Here is a 25,260-nt window from a genome sequence, read left to right as displayed (position 1 = left end):
TGTACAGAGTCCGTTAGCATAGCCTTGCTATTGAGAAAGGCTGCCGTAGGCAGACCTGGCTCTCAAGAGAAGACAGGCTATGTGCACACTGCCCACAAAATGAAGTGGAAACTGAGCTGCACTTCCTAATCTCCTGCCAAATGTATGACCATATTAGAGACACATATTTCCCTCAGATTACACAGATGCACAAAGAATTCAAAAACAAATCCAATTTTGGTAAACTTCCATATCTATTGGGTGAAATACCACAGTGTGCCATCACAGCAGCAAGATTTGTGACCTGTTGCCACAAGAAAGTGCAACCAGTGAAGAACAAACACCACTGAAACCTATATTTATGCAACCAATATTTATGTTTAGTTATTTTCCATTTTTTTACTTTAACTATTTGCACATCATTACAACACTGTATATATACATAATATGACATTTGAAATGTCTTCATTCTTTTGGAACTTCTGTGAGTGTAATATTTACTGTACATTTTTATTGTTTATTTCACTTTTGTTTATTATCTACTTCACTTGCTTTGGCAATGTTAACATATGTTTCCCACGCCAATAAAGCCCTTAAATTGAATAGAGAGAAAACAGTGAAAAATTAGCATTAAGGGTAGAGGGAGGGAAAAAGAGAAAGGGCTTATTGAAGGGGAGGGGAAAAGAGAAAGTGGCTAGTGCTGAGGGATAGAGAAAGGGGAGAGGGCATGGGGAGAATAAGTAGGGTTAATATAGAGATACACAGTTGATTTAATGTTCTCTGTGTCTTCTCAGGGAGGATATTGTAATATATTTCTAATAATTCACATGGGCCTGTTGATGGACATATCTGTGTTGCTGGGAGTTAGCATGGGTAACTGTTACTGTAATTGCCTGTTAGTGTCCATAATGGATAACTGTCTCTGCAGCGCTTACTTTTCGTTAGGCTGATACATTCATCACAGCCTCCTGTATTGACCTTATCTATCACAGTTTCATTTCCTACAGTTATTTTTTATTTACAACTGTTTCTCTTCTCCTCCCATCTGCCTTACGGGGTCTTCAGCTTCCTCCGCCTGCCCGATGAGTTGGGTGCACCAGCCAGGCGAGCGCACCATCTGACCATCCCCACCACAGTCAGAAATTAATCAGCCGTTACGGCAATGCCGGGAGTGATGTTTCGAGTCAAATGACTCTGCCGGCTCTATTAGCGGTGAAATGGCGGAGGGTAATTGTCACGGCAACGAGCAGGGGTGTAAAAGGTCAGGAGTGCATGTTCTAAACCTCACCTCGACAGGATCGCATTAGCCTGTAGGGCCTGTAGGACAACTCTATTCCCTCCATCCACTGGGAAATAATTGAAAAATATATTCAGTGCCCTTAAACTACCCCTCATTAATGATAAGGTGAAATTACATGAGAAAGCTATTATTATGACAATACTATCAATTCTATTATAAATGTGAATTAAATTGGGTCAATACACCTTTGTCAATGTATGACTCTATGATAGCAGCTTGGTTGAAATAGGTCTGTGATGTCTACACAATGTATTTCCTCCACAGCTCCTTCCTTCTCAACATTACTCAGGCCTATCATAATCACACAGCACTTTGGGCCTACTGCTCCTCCATCCAGTGTCTGCTCTCAGACTGCTCCTGAATGGACACATGAAAGCCGATGGCCTAATCACTCTTATTATGTGCAGAGATGCTAGTACTTTGAAAAACCATTGGAGAACAAACTACCAGTGCTTCATAAACACACAGATGTGGAATAGATTCAGGGCGTACTGCTCTGGGTTGGTCAAAGCTCTTTATTGCCTTACTATTTTTTCATTGAAATTGATAAAAGCATTATAACAAATAATACGGCAACAAAGACCTTGTACTGTTGTGCATCTGTCCAGCATGGAGTGTGTCTCTAGTCTAGACCATAGGGCACATGTTTGTGTCTAGAGTTATTTGTTGCTTATTTCGTTGCTTTGTAGAGATAACTGGGCTTCTGTGGAGAACATGCCACTTTTGTGGCATTTTTGCTCAGAGCCCTGGGCTCTTGTTTAGAGCACAGTGTCTTTGAATGCTGTTCACATGCACCCCATCGTGTTGCTTTCAGTTTTTCTCGATGTGTTGCTCTCTGTGTTGCTCTCTGTGGAGTCTGATGGAAGATCCTGTGTCTCAGAGGAGAGCTGTGTCCAAAGCCTTCCCACACAGAGCCCGGCTGGTTTTATCTAGTGGAGCGCGCTGCCAGAAAGGTCAGGGTATTTGAATTTCTGCTCAGGTCTAAAAAAGCAAATAATAAAGCCAGGTTAAATCAAACAAGCAGCGAGAGAGAAAAAAGGAGCAGCACATTAATTTCTGACATGTTCTCAAGATATAACAAAAAAAGAAGACGAAGCTCTCTACCTTTTGGTAATCGTGTTTTCCCAAGACAGGCATGAGTTTTAGCGAGGCACTGAACCAACTTCCCTCAATTCACAAACAGATGTTATCACATGGCATTTAAGCACTGCCAGAAGTACCCAATAAAGGTATTTGCTTTTTAAAATTGAGGGTGCAGGCGCAACGAGTCCCCCAAGGGCTCTCTTTCTCATCTTAAGGTGTTTCTTAAAACATACATCCTATTAGTGGCAGCCTAAACCCTTCAGGCTGGAGAGGTAGAAGACGAGACAAACATCTCCACGCAGATCAAACAACATCTTCAAATACCTGAGGATGGGGACGGCGTCCACACTGGTGTTCTTATCAGGGGAAACCTCTCAATCAGAGGCTGGGTTGGGCATTTCGTATATTTATTTATTTTATTTAACCTTTATTATACTGTTTTTTCTCATTGAGATTAAATCTATTTTTCAAGAGAGACCTGGTCCAATAGCAGCAGAGGGAACAAAGTTTCAGACAAAACAACTTACACACACTAACACAACCCTGAACAAAACTATAGACACACATACAGTACAACAATTACATATCACGTAAAGAAACACAAATGTCATAACTAAATAAACAGCTGTCCTAAAGACAGTTAGTCTCTTCTGGGATATTTACATCGACCAAGTGTTTAAACTCCACCAACGTGACTAGATCATCAAATATTTCAATGTTTAGGAAAGAATTCCAGGACCACGGAGCTGAGTAACTAAAACTATTTCTACCATGACCTGTTCTAATTCTTGGTACTGTTAAAATGAAATGAGAACGGGACCGTCACTTATATTTATTTACTGACCTGATTAAAAAATAATATAGATAAAGTGCCATTTTACCCAAAATTGACTTATAAATCAGTGTATACCAGTGTTTAAGCCTACGCAAGGTTAATGACGACCAGCCAACAGCACTGTAGAGATTACAATGATGTGTTAAATGTTTATGGTAATGAACCTGATATTTACTGAATCAAGTGCTCTCAGGGTAGTGGTTGAGGCCTGCATATACAGTTGAAGTAGGTAGGGGACATACACCTTAGCCAAATACATTTAAACTCCGTTTTTCACAATTCCTGACATTTAATCCTAGTAAAAATTCCCTGTGTTAGGTAAGTTAGGATCAACACTTTATTTTAAGAATGTGAAATGTCAGAATAATAGTAGAGAGAATGATTTATTTCAGCTTTTATTTCTTTCATCGGATTCCCAGTGGGTCAGACATTTGCAAACACTCAATTAGTATTTGGTAGCATTGCCTTTAAATTGTTTAACTTGGGTCAAACGTTTCAGGTAGCCTTCCACAAGCTTCCCACAATAAGTTGGGTGAATTTTGGCCCATTCCTCCTGACAGAGCTGGTGTAACTGAGTCAGGTTCGTAGGCCTCCTTGCTCGCACACGCTTTTTCAGTTCTGCCCACACATTTTCTATAGGATTGAGGTCAGGGCTTTGTGATGGCCACTCCAATACCTTGACTTTGTTGTCCTTAAGCCATTTTTCCACAACTTTGGAAGTATGCTTGGGGTCATTGTCCATTTGGAAGACCCATTTGCAACCAAGCTTTAACTTCCTGGCTGATGTCTTGAGATGTTTCTTCAATATATCCACATAATTTGACATCCTCATGGTGCCATCTTTTTTGTGAAGTGCCCCAGTCCCTCCTGCAGTAAAGCACCCCCACAACATGATGCTGCCACCCCCGTGCTTCACGGATGGGATGGTGTTCTTCGGCTTGCGAGCATCCCCCTTTTTCCTCCAAACGTAGCGATGGTCATTATGGCCAAACAGTTCTATTTTTGTTTCATCAGACAAGAGGACATTTCTCCAAAAAGTACGATCTTTGTCCCCATGTGCAGTTGCAAACCGTAGTCTGGCTTTTTTATGGCTGTTTTGGAGCAGTGGCTTCTTCCTTGCTGAGCGGCCTTTCAGGTTATGTCGATATAGGACTTGTTTTACTGTGGATATAGATACTTTTGTACCTGTTTCCTCCGGCATCTTCACAAGGTCCTTTGCTGTTGTTCTGGGATGGATTTGCACTTTTCGCACCAAAGTATGTTCATCTCTAGGAGACAGAATGCGTCTCCTTCCTGAGCGGTATGACGGCTGCGTGGTCCCATGATGTTTATACTTGCGTACTATTGTTTGTACAGATGAACGTGGTACCGTCAGGCGTTTGGAAATTGCTCCCAAGTATGAACCAGACTTGTGGACGTCTACAATTTTTTTCGGAGGTCTTGGCTGATTTCTTTTGATTTTCCCATGATATCAAGCAAAGAGGCACTGCATTTGAAGGTAGGCCTTGAAATACATCCACAGGTACACCTCCAATTGACTCAAATGATGTCAATTAGCCTATCAGATGCTTCTAAAGCCATGACATCTTTTTCTGGAATTTTCCGAGCTGTTTAAAGGCACAGTCAACTTAGTGTATGTAAACTTCTCACCCACTGGAATTGTGATACAGTGAAATAATCTGTCTGTAAACAATTGTTGGAAAAATTACTTGTGTCATGCAGAAAGTAGATAACCGACTTACCAAAATTATAGTTTGTTAACAAGAAATTTGTGGAGTGGTTGAAAAATGAGTTTAATTACTACAGCCTAAGTGTATGTAAACTTCTGACTTCAACTGTATATACACCAGTAATGTACATCGTGGTAGTGTTGGCGTGGTGATGGTGTTGAGTGGTGTTTGAGTGGTGGTGATGTTGGAGTGTTGGTTGTGGTGGTGGTGTTGGCATGGTGGTGGTATTGGAGTGGTGGTGGTGTTAGAGTGGTGGTGGTGGTGATGTTGGAGTGGTAGTGGTATTGGAGTGGTGGTGTTGGAGTGGTGTGGTGGTGTAGGGATGGTATTGGAGTGGTGGTGGTGTTGGGATGGTATTGGAGTGGTGGTGGTGTTGGGATGGTGGTGTTGGAGTGGTGGTGGTGGTGGTGGAATGGTGGTGGTGGTGATGTTGGAGTGGTGGTGGTGCTGGAGTGGTGGTGGTGGTGTGGTGGCGGTGTTGGAGTGGTGTGGTGGTGGTGTTAGAGTGGTGTTAGTGTGGTGGTGGTGTTGGAGTGGTGGTGGTGGTGTGGTGGTGATGTTGGAGTGGTCTGGTGGTGGTGTTGGTGTGGTGGTGTGGTGGTGATGTTGGAGTGGTGGTGGTGTTATTGGAGTGGTGGTGGTGTTTTAGTGGTGGTATTGGAGTGGTGGTGTTGGAGTGGTGGTGGTGGGGTGGTATTGGAGTGGTGGTGTGGTGGTGATGTTGGTGTGGTGGTGGTGTTGGAGTGGTGGTGGTATTGGTTTTGGAGTGGTGGTGGTGTTGGAGTGGTGGTGGTGGTGGTTGTATTGGAGTGGTGTATTGGAGTGGTGTTGGAGTGGTGTTGGTGTTGGAGTGGTGATATTGGAGAGGTGGTGGTGTTGGAGTGGTGACGGTGGTGTTATGGTGGTCCTGGTGTGCTTCAGTGTCCTACTATGCCAACTGGCTAGTTATCATAAATCGTAAAAAATACATATTTTTCGGTGGTGGTGTTGTCATGGTGGTGGTGGTGTTAGTATGGTGGTGGTGTTGGGGTGGTTGTTGTGTTGTCATGGTGGTGGTGGTGTTTGAGTGGTGGTGGAGAGGTGGTGGTGTTGGAGTTGTGTGGTGGTGGTGGTGGTGGTGTTAGAGTGGTGTTAGCATGGTGGTGGTTTTGGAGTGATGGTAGGGTTGGCATGGTGGTGTTGGAGTAGTGGTGGTATTGCAGTGGTGTGGTGGTGGTGTTAGCGTGGTGTTAGTGTGGTGTTGGAGTGGTGGTGGTGGTGTTGGGGTGGTATTTGAGTGGTGGTGGTGTTGGAGTGGTGGTGGTGGTGTGGTGGTGGTGTTGAGGTGGTATTGGAGTGGTGGTGTTGGGGTGGTATTGGAGTGGTGGTGTGGTAGTGGTGTTAGTGTGGTGGTGGTGTTGGAGTGGTGGCGGTGGGGGTGTTGGGGTGGTATTTGAGGGGTGGTGGTGTTGGTGTGGTATGGTGGTTGGGGTGGTATTGGAGTGGGGGTGGTGTTGGTGTTGGAGTGGTGGTGTGGGGGTGTTGGATTGGTGGTGGTGGTGTTGGGGTAGTGTTAGCATGGTGGTGGTGTTGGAGTGGTGGTAGTGTTGGCATGGTGGTGTTGGAGTAGTGGTGGTATTGCAGTGGTGGTGGTGTTGGAGTGGTGTGGTGGTAGTGTTGGAGTGGTGTTAGCATGGTGGTGGTGTTGGAGTGGTGGTAGTGTTGGCATGGTGGTGTTGGAGTAGTGGTGGTATTGCAGTGGTGTGGTGGTGGTGTTAGCGTGGTGTTGAGTGGTGGTGGTGGTGTTGGGGTGGTATTTGAGTGGTGGTGGTGGTGGTGTTGAGGTGGTGTTGGGGTGGTGGTGTTGGGGTGGTATTGGAGTGGTAGTGGTGGTGGTGTTGGAGTGGTGGTGTTGGGGTGGTGGTGGTGGTGTTGGGGTGGTATTTGAGTAGTGGTGGTGTTGGTGTGGTGGTGGTGTTGAGGTGGTATTGGAGTGGTGGTGTTGGGGTGGTGTTGGAGTGGTGGTGGTGGTGTTGGGGTGGTGGTGATGTTGGGGTGGTATTGGAGTGGTGGTGGTGGTGTTGGAGTGGTTGTGGTGGTGGTGTTGGAGTGGTTGTGGTGGTGGTGTTGGGGTGGTATTGGGGTGGTATTGGAGTGGTGGTGGTGGTGGTGTTGGGGTGGTATTTGAGTGGTGGTGGTGGTGTTGGGGTGGTGGTGATGTTGGGGTGGTATTGGAGTGGTGGTGGTGGTGTTGGAGTGGTTGTGGTGGTGGTGTTGGAGTGGTTGTGGTGGTGGTGTTGGGGTGGTATTGGGGTGGTATTGGAGTGGTGGTGGTGGTGGTGTTGGGGTGGTATTGGAGTGGTGGTGGTGGTGGTGGTGGTGGTGGTGTTGGGGTGGTGTTGGAATGGTGGTGGTGGTGGTGTGGTGGTGGTGTTGGAGTGGTGGTATTGTATTTGTGGTGTTGGTGTGGTGGTGGTGTTGTTGGTGGTGGTATTGGAGTGGTGGTGGTGTAAGAGTGGTGGAGGTGAAGTAATGGTGGTGGTGTTGGGGAGGTATTGGAGTTGTGGTGGCGTTGGAGTGGTGGTGCGGGTGTGGTGGTGGTGTTGGTCTGCTTCAGTGTCCTACTAGGCCAACTGCCTAATTTTTTCCCAAATTGTCAAAAATACATATTTTTCATCAGAGACCACACAATCAAAATGTGTACCTTCCTTTCTGATCTGTTGTGATTCTGTTATGATTAATGTAATTACAATTAAATTAAATATTGTTACGATATATAGTTTCTGGTGCTTACTAGAGCACTTATGTTTAGTTGTGTTTATATACTGACAGTGCCTTAAGTCTTAGACGGAGTGATCCCATGAATTACTGAAGTGGGTTCCCGCTGTAATTACACATACACCAAGGAACAAAGGCTCTGGAATGTGAAGTGGCACTAGAGACAGCTGTACAAATTGTTTGGTGTATGGACTTTTTTCTCTCCTTCTCCTTCACTGAATGTCAGATAATGTACCCATAAGAAAGTGATACACATGTATTTAGGTAATTTTCACTTGGATGTGTATCACCCAAAACACCCTAGTTTGGTGTTGTTAACAACCAACAATTTCCTCGTACAGAAATCACAGGATGAAATTTGGGCATTGCTGTTCACTCCTGAGTCAGAGAAAGCCCTGAGTAAGTGAAGGAGTTGAGGAGGAAATGGGCTGTTGTTGCCGTTTTAAAACCCCTTACCTTTGATAGAGAGATGGTATATAAAACGGTGAGCTAGCTAGCTAACTCCTGCTTCACGGCCCTCAGGGGCTTTGCTCAATTATGCCGTGCTAATCGTCCTACTGCTCATGGACTTTGTTTTGGCTGAGCCCAGGAAGTAGTGCTCTGCTGGCAGTTCAATAGTGGTCATTGATCAAGCCTGGCGGAGCGCTTTGAGACCTACAGGGAATGTTTGAGAGAGAAAAGAGAGGGAGAGAAAAGAGGTAGGGGAGATTAGGAAAATGAGAATGTTTCTCAGAAAAACTAAAGAATGGAGATCCTCTGCCAGGAAAGGCTGTGTGTGTGTGTGTGTGTGTGTGTGTGTGTGTGTGTGTGTGTGTGTGTGTGTGTGTGTGTGTGTGTGTGTGTGTGTGTGTGTGTGTGTGTGTGTGTGTGTGCGTGTGTATGTCTGCGTGTGTGTGTGCGTGGCTGTATTTCCAAGTGGGAGTTGCAGTGGGGGGAGGAAAGAAAAGCTGTTGTACTCATTTTTCACAAAGCCAGTCTCAGTTCACCCAGTAATTACACGCAGACTGAAAATGTATCAACAACTGTGAACACCTGACTGACATTCTCTCTCTCTCTCTTTCTCCATCCCTCTTTCACACACTCCTTTCTCTATCGTAGTGAACAAACACAAGCCATGGATTGAGACGTCGTACCATGGGGTGATCACAGAGAACATGGACATCGTCCTACTGGACCCTCCCCTGGTGGCCCTGGACAAAGACGCCCCCGTGCCCTACGCAGGTATGGTACACCCCACTGCTGTGTGATTTGGTATTTTGGTATTTTATTAGCATCCCCATTAGCGAAAGCAGCAGCAACTCTTCCTTGGGTCCACACAAACATGAAAAGTGATAGAATGGTGAGCGAAGTACCAAGTTGTGATGAATGGGTTAGCGAAGTACCAAGTTGTGATGAATGGGTTAGCGAAGTACCAAGTTCTGATGAATGGGTTAGCATCATTCACTCAGAGGACAATTTACTCGCTCTTAACTGCTGTGGTTGACCTTGGTTATTGGAAGCTCTAGTAAATCATTAAAATAAAATGCATTAAGCCGGAACATGTTATTTCGTACTTCTGCTTTCCAAGAAAATAAAACAGAATGTATACTTTCTTATTTAAAACCACCAGCTTTAAACTAGTACTACCAAACACATTCCTATGAAAGCTATTCACTCCCTTATGTCCTTTAACCATGTATGAAACCAATACTAACATGTTTCCCTCTCAGTAGTGCAAATACAATTAGAGTGAATCAATGTGATGGTGAACACTCCCCTATTGGGTTGCCAGTCCCAGTGGGTTGTCATTAGCTACAGGCTAACTGGCCAACCTGGCTCCACTGCCTCCTGCCAGGCCTCTTGATGTGGCCAAGGCCTCAGTGTGGGGTTGGCTCCTGGGCTGGTGCCCACTCTCAGAACCCCCCAGGCTGGGTTGGAGCAGCTCTGATGTAGGCTGCCGAGAAGGACGGCTGGATATGGTTGTCTGATTTTTTTCTTCTGGCATGTGGAGACAGTGTAGTGGCCTGAGAGGGTTGCCTGTAATGGCCACCCTACAGGGAGAGAGAGAGACAGAGAGAGAGAGAAATAACACATGGAAGTAGTAACCAAAATATGAAAATAATGGTGTTCCAGTTGGTCCAGTTGCCAGGACCACGAACACAAATTCCATCTAGACACCGTTGCCCTAGAGCACACAAAAAACTATACATACCTTGGCCAAAACATCAGTGCCACAGGTAACTTCCACAAAGCTGTGAATGATCTGAGCGATAAGGCAAGAAGGGCCTTCAATGCCATCAAAAGGAACATACATTTTGACATACCAATTAGGATCTGGCAAAAAACACTTGAATCAGTTAAAGAACCCATTGCCCTTTAAGGTTGTGAGATCTGGGGTCCGCTCACCAACCAAAAATTCACAAAATGGGACAAACACCAAATTGAGACTCTACATGCAGAATTCTGCAAAAATATCCTCCGTGTACAACATAGAACACCAAATAAAGCATGCAGAGCAGAATTAGGCCGATACCCATTAATCCAGAAAAGAGCTGTTAAATTCTACAACCACCTAAAAGGAAGCGATTCCCAAACCTTCCATAACAAAGCCATCACCTACAGAGAAATTAACCTGGAGAAGAGCCCCCTTAGCAAGCTGGTCCTGGGGCTCTGTTCACTAATAGACCCCACAGAACCCCAGGACAGCAACATAATTAGACCCAACCAAATCATGAGAAAACAAAAAGATTATTACCTGACACATTGGAAAGAATTAACAAACAAACAGAGCAAACTAGAACGCTATTTGGCCCTAAACAAAGAATACACAGTGGCAGAATACCTGACTACTGTGACTGACCCAAAATTAAGGAAAGCTTTGACTATGTACAGACTCAGTGAGCATAGCCTTGCTATTGAGAAAGGCAGCCAAAGGCAGACCTGGCTCTCAAGAGAAGACAGGCGTGCACACTGCCCACAAAATGAAGTGGAAACTGAGCTGCACTTTCTAACCTCCTGCCAAATGTATGACCATATTAGAGATACATATTTCCCTCAGATTACACAGATGCACAAAGAATTCAAAAACAATTCCAATTTTGATAAACTCCCATATCTATTGGGTGAAATACCACAGTGTGCCATCACAGCAGCAAGATGTGTGACCTGTTGCCACAAGAAAAGGGCAACCAGCAACCATGTTTATTTATTTTCCCTTTTGTACTTTAACTATTTGCACATCATTACAACACTGTATATAGACATAATATGACATTTGAAATGTCTATATTATTTGGGAACTTTTGTGAACTTTTGTTCTACTGCAAATGTTTTATTGTTTATTTCACTTTAGTTTATACTATTTCACTTGTTTTGGCAATGTTAACTTATGTTTCCTATGTTAATAAAGCCCCTTAAATTGAATTCAATTGAGAGAGAGAATTGAATGAGAGTGAGAGATAGATAGATAGATAGATAGATAGATAGATAGATAGATAGATAGATAGATAGATAGATAGATAGATAGATAGATAGATAGATAGATAGATAGATAGATAGATAGATAGATAGATAGATAGATAGATAGATAGATAGATAGATAGATAGATAGATAGATAGATAGATAGATAGATAGATAGATAGATAGATAGATAGATAGATAGATAGATAGATAGATAGAGATGAGACCGCAGGGAAGGAGTTGGCTGACACACACTTTATTTTTCTCTCTCTCTCTCTCTCTATCATGTTTCTTTCACACTACCTTTCTCTCTCTCTCTCTCTCTCTCTCTCTCTCTCTCTCTCTCTCTCTCTCTCTCTCTCAATTCAATTATTTTACCAAATAGGGCTATCTTCTGTATACCACACCTACCTTATCACAACACAACTGATTGGCTCAAACGCATTAAGAAAGAAAGAAATTCCACAAATTAACTTTTAGCAAGGCACACCTGTTAATTGAAATGCATCTACCATGAATCTGGTAGAGAGAATGCCAAGTGTGTGCAAAGCTGTCACCAAGGCAAAGGATGGCTACTTTGAAGAGTCATTTAACACTTTTTTGGTTACTATATGATTCCATATGTGTTATTTCATAGTTTTGATGTCTTCACTATTTTTCTACAATGTAGAAAATAGTAAAAATAAAAAAAAACATTGAATGAGTAGGTGTGTCCAAACTTTTGACTGGTACTGTACATAATACACAAAAGTGAAATAAACAATAAAATGATGTCATATTATGTCTATATTCAGTGTTGTAACGATGTGCAAATTGTTCTCTCTCTCTCCCTCTCTCTCTCTGAGCTGTGGTCACGAGTAACTTCTGGAGACAGTCTGGGGCTCATAGTCAGTCAGTAATTAACTGAAGGGAGTCTTGTTTTAGGGGGCTTTGCCTAGGTACTATTCACACCTCATTCATTTCAATGCCTTGACTTAATACCTCGCTCTCGCTCTCTCTGACTGACACACACACACACACACACACACACACACACACACACACACACACACACACACACACACACACACACACACACACACACACACACACACACACACACACACACACACACACACACACACACACACAGGCCCATAACAGGCCCATTGGAAATCATGTCCAGCAATTCCAACTGCTAAACTTCACATGGGCTTTTTAAGAGTCTACATTAACTTTTAAGCTATAGTGGATAATTAGTCAATCAGCTCCCACCAACTGGAGTGTCCATTATACTGCTTTTCCAGAGAGGCTGTTGATGCGACTGCTACTTTACAGCAGAGGGTTGGTCATTAAGTATTGAGTGAACCGGGGTTAATAGCTAGGCTGTACAGAGAGCTGCATTACAGCCACAGGCTACAGCCTCTCCTCACTTACTAATGTGGTTGAATGGGTAGGGTCGCAGCGGGGAGACACAAGCACGTACGCACACACACACACACACACAAAATGCAAATGCACTCGTTCTGAATGTTCACTTGTACAATCAGTCAGTCTTCCTATCCTTTGGTGTTCTGCTAGACTCCGGTGCATCATACACACCCATATGCACACAAACACACAGGCATGTTCCAATCACTTGAGGGATCCAGCTCATCTTGTAAAGTTGTGCTGATGTGTCTATTCATCAGCACTGGTTTTGTTTCACTGCTCCCCCTCGGTGGTGCTCTGTGTGTTGTGACTATGTCTGCTTTAGTTAGCTTGTTCCTACAGTAGGTTGAGTCAGCGCTTTTTCTGTGGAATTATTTGCTCTTAGGGATGGTTGTTGATAATTTCAGAATACCTATATGGACTTTAACTGCAGTGGCACAAGTTCACTTCTACATGTGATATGTTAGTATGTTCTATGGCCCTCAAAATTACATCTGGACCTCAAAGCTAGTTCCAGGGACTGATTTAGACCTTGGACACCAGGTAGGTGCAATTGATTATCAGGTAGAACAGAACACCAGCAGTAGTCCAGACCTCGTAGGGTAAGATTTGAATACCCCGGTTCTATGGTATGCATAGTCCTATTTACCACCATTACATAGATACAGTGATATTGGTGCCATGTTCAATCAAAACCAATAATCGTATCCTGACAAACACCCTCAGGCAATATATTTCTATATCACTAGATTCAATAAAATATCAGGGCTCACTAAACACCATCACACATACATTTACTTTATTTTATAAGTATCCTATTTCAGACAGACGCTCTGTCCCTCCCTATTCACTGGTAGCTAACAGCAAGAGTCTTCTATCTGGGTGGGACTGTTTGGTAATGTGATGAGCGTCTGAGGATCCTCGTAATGACGCAGAGTAAACAGATACGAGCTAACACACAGTGGGGCTAATGTGTTGTGATTAATTAGCCTCCGTCGTGCTGTCGGTCTGAATGGGAGACAGAGAGCTAGCGTAACACTCTTCCACACACTGCTAATGACAAACAGCCTGTCATTAGCTTAGCGGGTAGCGCCTAGCGGGTAGCGCTTAGAGGCTCCTCCTCACCATACAGCAGGCTAGGGCTGAATGGTGGATGGATAGCATTAAACAGCCTCTCATTAGCCTAGTGGGTAGCACCTAGCGGCTAGCGGCTCCTCCTCACCATACAGCAAACTTGGAGTGGATGGTGGATAGATAACATTTGCATAGCATTAAACCGGCATAATGTGTAAATTAATGTATAGTGATTATCATGTTTTAGGGAAGACCCAGAAGCAGACTGTGTCAAAGTGACAAACGTTTATTACTAGAACAGGGGTCAGGCAAAACAACAGGTCAGGGTAGGTAGAGGTCAGTAATCCAGATCAGAGTCCATAAGGTACAGAACGGCAGGCAGTCTCAGGGTCAGGGCAGGTAGAGGTCAGTAATCCAGATCAGAGTCCATAAGGTACAGAACGGCAGGCAGTCTCAGGGTCAGGGCAGGCAGAGGTCAGTAATCCAGATCAGAGTCCATAAAGTACAGAACGGCAGGCAGTCTCAGGGTCAGGGCAGGCAGAGGTCAGTAATCCAGATCAGAGTCCAAAAGGTACAGAACGGCAGGCAGTCTCAGGGTCAGGGCAGGCAGAGGTCAATAAATCCAGTGTGATGTGACAAAGTACAGAACGGCAGGCAGGGTCAGGGCAGGCAGAATGGTCAAAACCAGGAAAACTAGAAAACAGGATCTAGAAACAGACAAGCGCAAGGGGAAAAACACTGGTAGGCTTGACGAACAAAACAAACTGGCAGAGAACAGAGTTATAAATACACTGTGGAAAATTGAGAAGATGAGCGACACCTGGAGGCGGGTTAAAACAAGCTCAAAGACAGGTGAAACAGATCAGGGTGTGACAGTGATGATTTATTGTTTTGTAACGTGATGGAGTGTAGCCTAATATGGGCTTTTGTAGCAAAATTCTGTCCCATTAGTCATTGGTTCCACTGGAGATTGTTGGAACATTCAAATGGGCATTCCAACATTGAACCCACTGTGTTTCAGCCCTGACAGTGTAATTACTAATAACTAATAAATTGAATTAACATATTTTCAGTCACAGAGTATAAATGCTACCTATCTGGCATGTTCATTTAGAGTGATTAAAGATGATGTATTAAGATGTAGATAAAAAACATATTGGATTAGAGATGCCCTAAAGACCCTTTGTGCCTTTGAAAACTAAGTTAATGAGTGGAGGAAAAGATGGGAGAGGCTAGAGGGTTGCTTTTAATACACTTACAGATGTTTTGAACAGGTACCGCTGTGTCTATATTCCTTCAGAACCCAGGAGTTCAAAGACGTAGCTTGAAAAAATTAATTAAAAAGAAACAGATTCATAAAAATTTTGCGAGAGAGAGAGAAATATCAGGTTCGTTCCGAGGCAGACCGATGCCTCTCCTCTTTCGAGTCGTTCATTCCTTTTCTCTAACTGGTAATTAAAAACCATCCCTCATGTGCTCTGCCATTTTGTGGAGGACTGAATTTTGACCCCTGGACCGTGCCTCAAATTGCTCTCTCTCTCTCTCTCTCTCTCTCTCTCTCTCTCTCTCTCTCTCTCTCTCTCTCTCTCTCTCTCTCTCTCTCTCTCTCTCTCTCTCTCTCTCTCTCTCTCTCTCTCTCTCTCTCTCTCTCTCTCTCTCTCTCTCTCAAACTCAATATGTGATCAGCTTTAGTACACAATATATACAGTGCATTCGGAAAGTATTCTGACCCCTTGAATTTTTCCACATTTTGTTACATTACAGCCTTATTCTTAAATGTATTAAAATGTAATTTTTCCCCTAATCAATCTACACACAATACCCCATAATGACAAAACAAAAACAGGTTTTTATACATTTTTGCAGATGTATTATACATAAAAAACTGAAATATGACATTTACTCAGTACTTTTTTGAAGCACCTTTGGCAGCAATTACAGCCTTGAGTCTTCTTGGGTATTAAGCTACAAGCTTGGCACACCTGTATTTGGGGAGTTTCTCCCGTTCTTCTCTGCAGATCCTCTCAAGCTCTGTCAGGTTGGATGGGGAACGTCGCTGCACAGATATTTTCTCTCCAGAGGTATTCGATCAGGTTCAAGTCCTGGATCTGGCTGGGCCACTTCTGTGTTGTCTTGGCTGTGTGCTTAGGGTCATTGTCCTGTTGGAAGGTGAACCTTCAACCCAGTCTGAGGTCCTCAGTGCTCTGGAGCAGGTTTTCATCAAGGATCTTTCTGTACTTCATTCTGTTCATCTTTCCCTCGATCCTGACTAGTCTCCCAGTCCCTACTGCTGAAAAACATCCCCACAGCATGATGCTGCCACCACCATGCTTCACCATAGGGATGGTGCCAGGTTTCATCCGGACGTGACGCTTGGCATTCAGGCCAAATAGTTCAATCTTGGTTTCATCAGACCAGAGAATCTTGTTTCTCATTGTCTGAGAGTCCTTTAGGTGCCTTTTGGCAAACTCCAAGCAGGCTGTCATGTGCCTTTTACTGAGGAGTGGTTTCTGTCTGGCCACTCTACCATAATGGCCTAGGAAGAGTGTTGGTGGTTAAAAAACTTATTCCAATTAAGAATGATGGAGGCCACTGTGTTCTTGGGGACCTTCAATTCTGCAGACATTTTTTGGTACCCTTCCACAGATCTGTGCCTTGACACAATCCTGTGTCTGTCACGGTTGTCGTAAGGAGAAGCGAACCAAAGTGCAGTGTGTGTGTCGTTCCACATTTTATTTACAATGTGAAACTATGCGAAACATTAACATAAACTAAAGAACAAAACAACAAACCGTGACGCAGAGTTGAAACATACACTACTCAAAAAACAATCTCCCACAAACTCAGGTGGAAAAAAAACCCTACTTAAGTATGATCTCCAATTAGAGACAACGAGGACCAGCTGCCTCTAATTGGAGATCATCCCAAACAAAACCCCAACATAGAAATACAAAACTAGACCCTGACAACCTAGAATAGAAAACATAGAAGAAGAAAAAACTGTCACGCCCTGACCTACTCTACCATAGAAAATAACATCTTTCTATGGTCAGGACGTGACAGTGTCGGAGGTTTATGGACCATTTATTTGACCTCATGGCTTGGTTTTTTGCTCTTGGGACCATATATAGACAGGTGTGTGCCTTTCCAAATCATGTCCAACCAATTGAATTTACCACAGGTGGATTCCAATCAAGTTGTAGAAAAATCTCAAGCATTATCAATGGAAACATGATTCACCTGAGCTAAATTTCGAGGTATTTCTGTTTTTTCACTTTGTCATTATGGGTTATTGTGAGTAGATTGATGAGGATTTCAAAAACAATCAATTTTAGAATGAGGCTGTAACGTAACAAAATGTGGAAAAAGTAATTGGGTCTGAATACTTTCCGAATGCCCTGTAGAGACGCTATATTCCTTAACCCTTTAGAGACAATACACAGCCTTCATTCCAGCTGTGGATGGAAATATTGCTGCTTCAGAATGCTTTTGGATCATATCCTGGCCAAGTTCAGTGAAACAGCTTCCATTGCATGTTCTACATACCAGAGTTGCACTATAATTGGTCTGTAGTTATGGCCAGAAGCATTCTGTAGACCCTGTCCTGAGCACAGAGACAAAGGAGCCATCATTATGCCGTTGTTCCCAAACTCATTTATTAATGAAGTACTGAAATGCAATCTGCTTCCTCACTGAACCACACAGATGAGCCAAATCGTCTTTGTAATTAGATATTTTTGTTTCTCTACCAACTCGTGTTTTGTCTCCTGACGGGTTAGTGAACCACAGAAGAAGAAGAAGTGGGAGGAGTTGTCATTAGTTACTTGAAAAAGTAATATACTATATTTTACTCGTTACATTTAACAAAAGTAACGCGTTACTTTACAATATTACTTTGTGTGGAAAGTAACATGTTATATTTAAACAATAAGGCAAGAGGGGGTGTGGTATATGACCAATACACGGCTAAGGGCTGTTCTTATGCACGTATACAGCACTTAGCCATGGTATATTGGCCATATACCACAAATCCCTGAGGTGCCTTATTGCTATTATAAACCTGTTACAAATGAAATTAGAGCAGTAAAAATAAATGTTTTGTCATACCGTGGTATACGGTATACCACGGCTGTATACGGTATACCACGGCTGTCAGCCAATCAGCATTCAGGGTTCGAACCACCCAGTTTACAACAGTAGCCATATTACTTTGCATTACTTTCATGAAAAAAATCTCAAAATCTCACCATTTGTTTGATTGTTGTAGGGCAATGCGAGCCTCGCGCAATCTACCAAAGATAGTCTACTTACTAACTCAGGTTTGATCACTAGTTACTCCTTTCATCTGTGGTGCTGCTTTCCTGTGCTAGTCTAAAAGTGATCACTAAATATGGGCTGCTTAATTTGCCATAATAAATACTGTAAGCTAAAATCTTTTTCTCGAGCTGCCAGTTCTGGTTATTCTCCCAGACAATATTAGATAGAACGCCGGCGGCGACGCCAGCCTTGAGGGACAACAGCCCGTGGTTATCTTGGTTTCCCCATTGGCTTACGGCAAAAACTGGACCTTTTTCAAATGTAATTTTCTTGTTGTCTGCTTGTTTTATAAAATTACAAAACTACAGTTGAAGTTTACATACACTTAGGTTGTCATTAAAACTCATTTTTCAACCACTCCACAAATTTCTTGTTAATAAGAGGTTAACAAACTATAATTTTGGCAAGTCGGTTAGGACATCTACTTTGTGCATGACACAAGTCATTTTTCCAACAATTGTTTACAGACCGATTATTTCACTTATAATTCACTGTATCACAATTCCAGTGGGTCAGAAGTTTACATACACTAAGTTGACTGTGCCTTTAAACAGCTCGGAAAATTCCAGAAAAAGATGTCATGGCTTTAGAAGCTTCTAATTTACATAATTTGAGTCAATTGGAGGTGTACCTGTGGATGTATTTCAAGGCCTACCTTCAAACTCAATGCTCCTTTGCTTGATATCATGGGAAAATCAAAAGAAACCAGCCAAGACCTCAGAAAAGGGTGAGTCCATATAGATGCATATGGGTGAGTCCATATAGATGCAAGTGATTTAGATGATGATTGAATGTTGCAGAAAATATACTGTATATGTTACAATGCTACAGAAATAGGCAGCAATTATGCGGAGCATATCGGTGTGTGTGTGTCTGTGTTTCTTTATAATTATTATACAGGCTCTCAGGGCTTCCAGTTTATGCAGATCAAAATGTTATCACACTGTAGTGTCTTTGAGGTTTAAAAAGCCTTCGGAAGTTTGTAATTCCAATTTTGAAATTTCAGACGTGATTTTCCCTAACAAAAAAAGGTATCAACCCCTACAAAAATAATTAAAATCCACATAATAATTCACATTTCTTGTTGCTGCAGGATTATTTTCCTACTGTAGCAAACTGGTTCAAATTAAGATCCTACATCTGTATTTAAAATCAGCCACCCAGTCTATCACTCTGGCTTCTGAAAGTTTAGGTCTTTCTCGTTCCCCACTTTTTTTCCACTTCCCTGTTATCTGCAACACTTTCCTCCTCCAGACTCCTCCAATGTTTGATTTTCACAGAAACTCTCTCTCTCTCTCTCTCTCTCTGTCTCTCTCCCCTGATAACTCAGGGCGCTTCAGGCTACTCAGTCTCATTTCTACCCTGCTCAGTCCTTCAAGATAGGCCGGAAACACTGAAAGCCACACTTCAATGTAATCTCCTCTCTCATATTTCCCAGCCTTCACTGCTGCTGTGAGAAGAAATGGGAGAGGCACTTGCTTTAACTTCAACACATCTCATAACATTTGAAAGATTAGTGGAATCTGTGTGGGTAGCTGGACAGGTAGGAGGACTGACAGTGAAGGTGAACAGGTGGTCACAGGTCAGGTGACCAAGGAATGGATGAGACTGAGGCAGGAATTCCTTTAACCATAAAGTGGTATATTTACTGGGTAGTTTGTGGTGGATTCATGGACGCACAGAACATCTGGATTAGACGGAGTTAAGGAAGAGAAAGCAGCGAGATTGGGCGATGGCGATTTCCTCCTTTTAATGAGTTGAGATCTGTCAGACATTTCCACCTGACCTAATTAAAGGGCCCCTGGCCCAGCTGAGCAAGTGGCCATGAATTAAAGGATTTTTCTGCAGCCACCACGGAAATGTGTTAAATTCCACACTCCTCACAAAGGCTCATTGCTCGCCGTACTCTGTCATCACAGCGAGAGGAATTAGTCGGGCAACTGGCCGGATATATATCCGGATCTTTACCTGGATCTCCACTGATCTAACATGACCATCGGTCTCTTGCATGGTCTTAGTGATACAGCCCACCGGCCAGGAGGCTCGAGGCAGCTGAGGGTCCACTATCATTACCACTTGGCCAGTTTCCAGGCTGGTTGTTTCTCTCTGCCATTTCCCTCTGTACTGGAGGCTTGGTAGGTAATCCCGAATGAATCGGGCCCAGAAACGGTCAGCCAAAATCTGTGTGTGTCGCCACCGGCGTCTGCCAAAGAGGTTGGTATCAGCATACATGGCTTGAGGAAGTGACTCATCTCGGCGTCCCATCAAGAGCATATTCGGTGTAACCGGATCGGGGTCAGCGATGTCTGCAGAGAGATATCCCACGGGTTTGGAGTTCAGTATCCCTTCCACCTCTATGAAGACGGTCCGCAAGACAGTTTCAGTGACAGTTTGGTCCCCCAGGACGACTCGTAAGGCCGTCTTTACAGATTTGATCTCTCGCTCCCATGTTTCTCCAAAATGAGGAGCTCCTGTAGGGTTAAATTTGAATGAGATTTGTTGGTCCATCAGCTGATCCCGGAGGCTGGGTTCCATGGCTTGGAAGGCTTCCTCCAACCTGGCTTCTCCTGCCTTGAAGTTTGTGCCCCTGTCTGCCAGAATCTCGTAGGGTTCCCCCCGCCGTAGGGCCATGAGGAAGGCTTCAGTATCCAAACTCTCCAGTCGGTCCAGGTGGACACATCTAGTTGTCAAACACTTGAATAGAATGCCCGAGTGCTTTTCCACTCGACGACCTAGCTTGATCGTCAAGGGGCCAAAGCAATCTACTCCTGTTGACCAGAAGGGTGGTTTGAGGAGGCGCAAGCGAGCAGGTGGTAAATCTGCCATTTTGGGCACTGTGGCTCCGGTCTGCCATCTCTGACATTCCACGCAGGCGTATTGGTGCTTACGAATGTCTGTCGGACATTTCCACCTGACCTAATTAAAGCTCCCCTGGCCCAAATGAGCAAGTGGCCATGAATTAAAGGATTCTTCCACCAACTCAATGGGCCTTTTCTACAACATTAGTGCCATGGATGGAGGCTTTAAATTCCAAATTCAGGCAGTACTCATCGACAAAGCACGCAATAACTCTCTCACACTCACTCACTCACTCACTCACTCAACACACACACACACATGCGCGCACACGCACGCATGCAAGCACAGGCGCACACAAATGCAGCTCAGGACACCACTGTGCTCACCCACACACTCCTTACTGACCACACGTCCCTTGTACCACATGTCCCATTTTCTTGTTCATCTTTCTTATTTCTCTCTCAGTCCTTGAGCCACACAGATGCACCTCCATCAACTGAAGCTCTTGAAAGAATTTCACTGGGCGGGAGGATGGAACATGCAGTTCTTACACAAGGGCCAAGAAAGCAGCAGCCATCCTAAAGAGAAATCTTTTGGCTTTGTTGACTATATGGTTCACAGAACATAGCATAGCATTGAGTGGGAGCACCATTCAGTTCCACATACAGATGTGCAATCTTAATTTGATCACTCTATTGTCGCAGAGAATTTTCTTGCACATCTGGACATGCAAACTTGTAGTGTATTCGAGGTTTAAAAAGGCGTCTAAAATTTGTAATTTCCACTTGAACATTTCAGACTTGATTTGCCCTAAGAAAAAATGTATCAATCCCTACTACAAAAATACCCATGAATTATAATCGACATAATATTTGACATTTCCTGTTGCTGCAGGATTATTTTTCTGCTGTGAGAAACTATTCAAATTAAGATCGCACACCTGTAGAAACTCACGGAGAGTGACTATACATTGTAGTATTGCTCTCCCAGGCAGTCACCATTATCGTTATAAGTGTTCTGGTCTTCAGGGTCTACTGTAGAGGAAATGTATAGCTTATTTCAAAAGCAATCATATACTGTAACTACATCAGTCCACGTATTCACTACCTTACTCCATGTATCCACTACCTCAGTCCATGTATCCACTACCTCAGTCCATATATCCACTATGTCAGTCCATATATCCACTATGTCAGTCCATGTATCCACTACCTCAGTCCATGTATCCACTATGTCAGTCCATGTATCCACTACCTCAGTCCATGTATCCACTACCTCAGTCCATGTATCCACTACCTCAGTCCATGTATCCACCACCTCAGTCCATGTATCCACCATCTCAGTCCATGTATCCACTACCTCAGTCCATGTATCCACTACCTCAGTCCATGTATCCACTACCTCAGTCCATGTATCCACTACCTCAGTCCATGTATTCACTACCTCAGTCTATGTATCTACCTCAGTCCATGTATTCACTACCTCAGTCCATGTATTTACTACCTCAGTACATGTACCCACTACCTCAGTCTATGTATCCACAACCTCAGTCCATGTATTCACAACCTCAGTCCATGTATTCACTACCTCTGTCACGTCCTGACCAGTATAAGGGTTAATTGTTATTGTAGTTTGGTCAGGACGTGGCAGAGGGTATTTGTTTTATGTGTTTCGGGGTGGTGGTTGTTGTAGAAGGGCATTTGATTTATGTATTCCGGGGTTTTTGGGCACTGTGTCATATTCATGTATTTCTATGTTTAGTCTAGTGAATCTGTTTCTATGTTTAGTTAATTGGGGTTGGGACTCTCAATTGAAGGCAGGTGTTGTCTCTTTGCCTTTGATTGAGAGTCCTATATATTAGGGTGTGTTTGGGTTTGTATTTTGTGGGAGATTGTTTCTTGTTTTGCCTGTTTCTTGTTTAGCGTGAGTAAGCCTTACAAGACTATTTTGTTGATCGTGAGTTCGTTCTTTTGTTATTTAGGTGTTCACTTCGTTATTTCAATAAACGTAAAGATGAGCATCCACATTCCTGCTGCATTTTCGTCCTCCTTTCCCAACGACAACCGTGACAACCTCAGTCCATGTATTCACTACCTCAGTCCATGTATTCACTACCTCAGTCCATGTATTCACTACCTCAGTCCATGTACCCACTACCTCAGTCCATGTACCCACTACCTCAGTCCATGTCTCCTGCCTAGCCTTAATCATATGACTAGTTCGACATAATTAGTGCCTGGAGGTTTTCCTGACCAAGTGAACTGATTAGGAAAAACTCCAGTCCTTATACACAACCAGCGCTGAAATAGTTCATATAGAGTTTTCAAATCAGCTTCAACTGTTGGCACTCATTTTTCTAAATTGAATGAAATAAGCGGGAGAAACTCACAGATCTACGCCGGGATCTCCCCTCTGGGATGAGTGGGGAGCTCACTATCAGAGCCCCACTTTTGCTTCATTAGCTCAGCTATCTATCTCTGTCCGGGTTTTTTATTACTCATGTTATTGCGGCTAATGTAATTTCCACATGTTCCCTAACATGTAAATCAAAGACCCGACGAACTGACAACCCTGGAGTGTAGCGGGGGGGCAGTGGGAGAAAGAAAGAGGGGGTATAGATGGGGGTGTAGAAGATGGTAGGAGATAGACGGGGGTGTAGAAGATGGTAGGAGATAGACGGGGTGTAGAAGATGGTAGGAGATAGACGGGGGTGTAGAAGATGGAAGTAGATAGACGGGGTGTAGAAGATGGTAGGAGATAGACGGGGTGTAGAAGATGGTAGGAGATAGACGGGGTGTAGAAGATGGTAGGAGATAGACGGGGGTGTAGAAGATGGTAGTAGATAGACGGGGTGTAGAAGATGGTAGGAGATAGACGGGGTGTAGAAGATGGTAGGAGATAGACGGGGGTGTAGAAGATGGAAGTAGATAGACGGGGTGTAGAAGATGGTAGGAGATAGACGGGGTGTAGAAGATGGTAGGAGATAGACGGGGTGTAGAAGATGGTAGGAGATAGACGGGGTGTAGAAGATGGTAGGAGATAGACGGGGTGTAGAAGATGGTAGGAGATAGACGGGGTGTAGAAGATGGTAGGAGATAGACGGGGTGTAGAAGATGGTAGGAGATGGATGTGGGAGTGAGAAAGATGGGAAGAGAAAGGCAGAACATTTTACATTTACGTCATTTAGCAGACGCTCTTATCCAGAGCGACTTACAAATTGGTGCATTCACCTATGATATAAAGGAGGAAAATGGTATACAGTAATGGTGATTGGTATGGTCTACAGCTATGGAGAGAGGGACCGGAGAGAGGGAGAGAAGGGGAGAGAAGGAGAAGGGGAGCAGGAGCCGAGGGCATGGGTAGAGGAAGGCAGGAAAGAAGGATAGAGGAGAAGAGAGAATTCCTTTACTACCACCCCTCAGCACAATCCTCCCCATCTTTTTCCCAGGTCTTGTTTTGCTTTCTTATTCATAATTTCTATTCATTTCAATTGATCATTAGATGTGACTCTGCCTTCTGCAATGTAACATCCACCTCATTACAAAGGCCGATATTGAAAATGTATTTGGTTGCTTGACTGATGAATTGATTGACAGTGCTATGTACCATGTAATATTATGTGATTAACCACAGTGAGACTCAATATAATATGGCTTTGCATGGATCTGCCTGTCAGACATACAACACATCACTGTCACTAATGCCATGGCAACTACCCTGAGGGCGGGGGTCAGGGGTCAAGGTGGTAGGTAGAAGCTAATCACAGGCTGAGTGATCAGGTCCAGGAGCCAATCAGAAAAAGTGAGGTGATCTGCTGTCCAATTAATTACAGTGTAATTACTGTCCTCTACCAATCGTTATGCAACAATAAACTAATTATACAGATTTTGCACAGGAAGCTTACTTTATCAAGAACACACCCAGAAAACAAGATACAATCTTTAATTGCATTGTGATATAATTCAACTCTTGAATAATACAGTGAATAAATTATAGTTTCTTTAGCCTAATAAAATGTTTTGGCACCTACCATTTCCAGCCTCTAACAGTGTGTGCGTGCGTGCGTGCGTGTGTGTGAGCCTGCCTGTGCATATGCACGCATATACCGATGTTTGTTCATGCACACACACTCTGAATCACTGGTCATGTCATAACAGGATGACTCTGAATCACTGGTCATGTCATAACATGATGATTATGAATCACTGGTCATGTCATAACAGGATGATTATGAATCACTGGTCATGTCATAACAGGATGATTATGAATCACTGGTCATGTCATAACAGGATGATTATGAATCACTGGTCATGTCATAACAGGATGATTATGAATCACTGGTCATGTCATAACATGATGATTATGAATCACTGGGCATGTCATAACATGATTATGAATCACTGGTCATGTCATGACAGGATGATTATGAATCACTGGTCATGTCATAACAAGATGATTATGAATCACTGGTCATGTCATAACAGGATGATTATGAATCACTGGTCATGTCATAACATGATGATTATGAATCACTGGT

General features: G+C 43.5%; 1 protein-coding gene across 1 annotated transcript in view; it reads left to right on the top strand.

The window, feature by feature from the left end:
* The window catches only part of LOC106591008 (calsyntenin-2), a 535,394-nt gene that overhangs the window by 268,830 nt on the left and 241,304 nt on the right, over window positions 1-25,260 (top strand). The window contains exon 2 of the mRNA XM_045703938.1: window positions 8,783-8,905. Coding sequence (XP_045559894.1) covers window positions 8,783-8,905 — 123 coding nt within the window. The remainder of the gene's footprint in view (window positions 1-8,782; window positions 8,906-25,260) is intronic.

Source organism: Salmo salar, chromosome ssa20, assembly GCF_905237065.1.
Source record: "Salmo salar chromosome ssa20, Ssal_v3.1, whole genome shotgun sequence".
NCBI classification, from domain to species: domain Eukaryota; kingdom Metazoa; phylum Chordata; class Actinopteri; order Salmoniformes; family Salmonidae; genus Salmo; species Salmo salar.
Note: the sequence above shows the minus strand (reverse complement) of the source record. Positions and strands in the feature narration are given on the sequence as shown.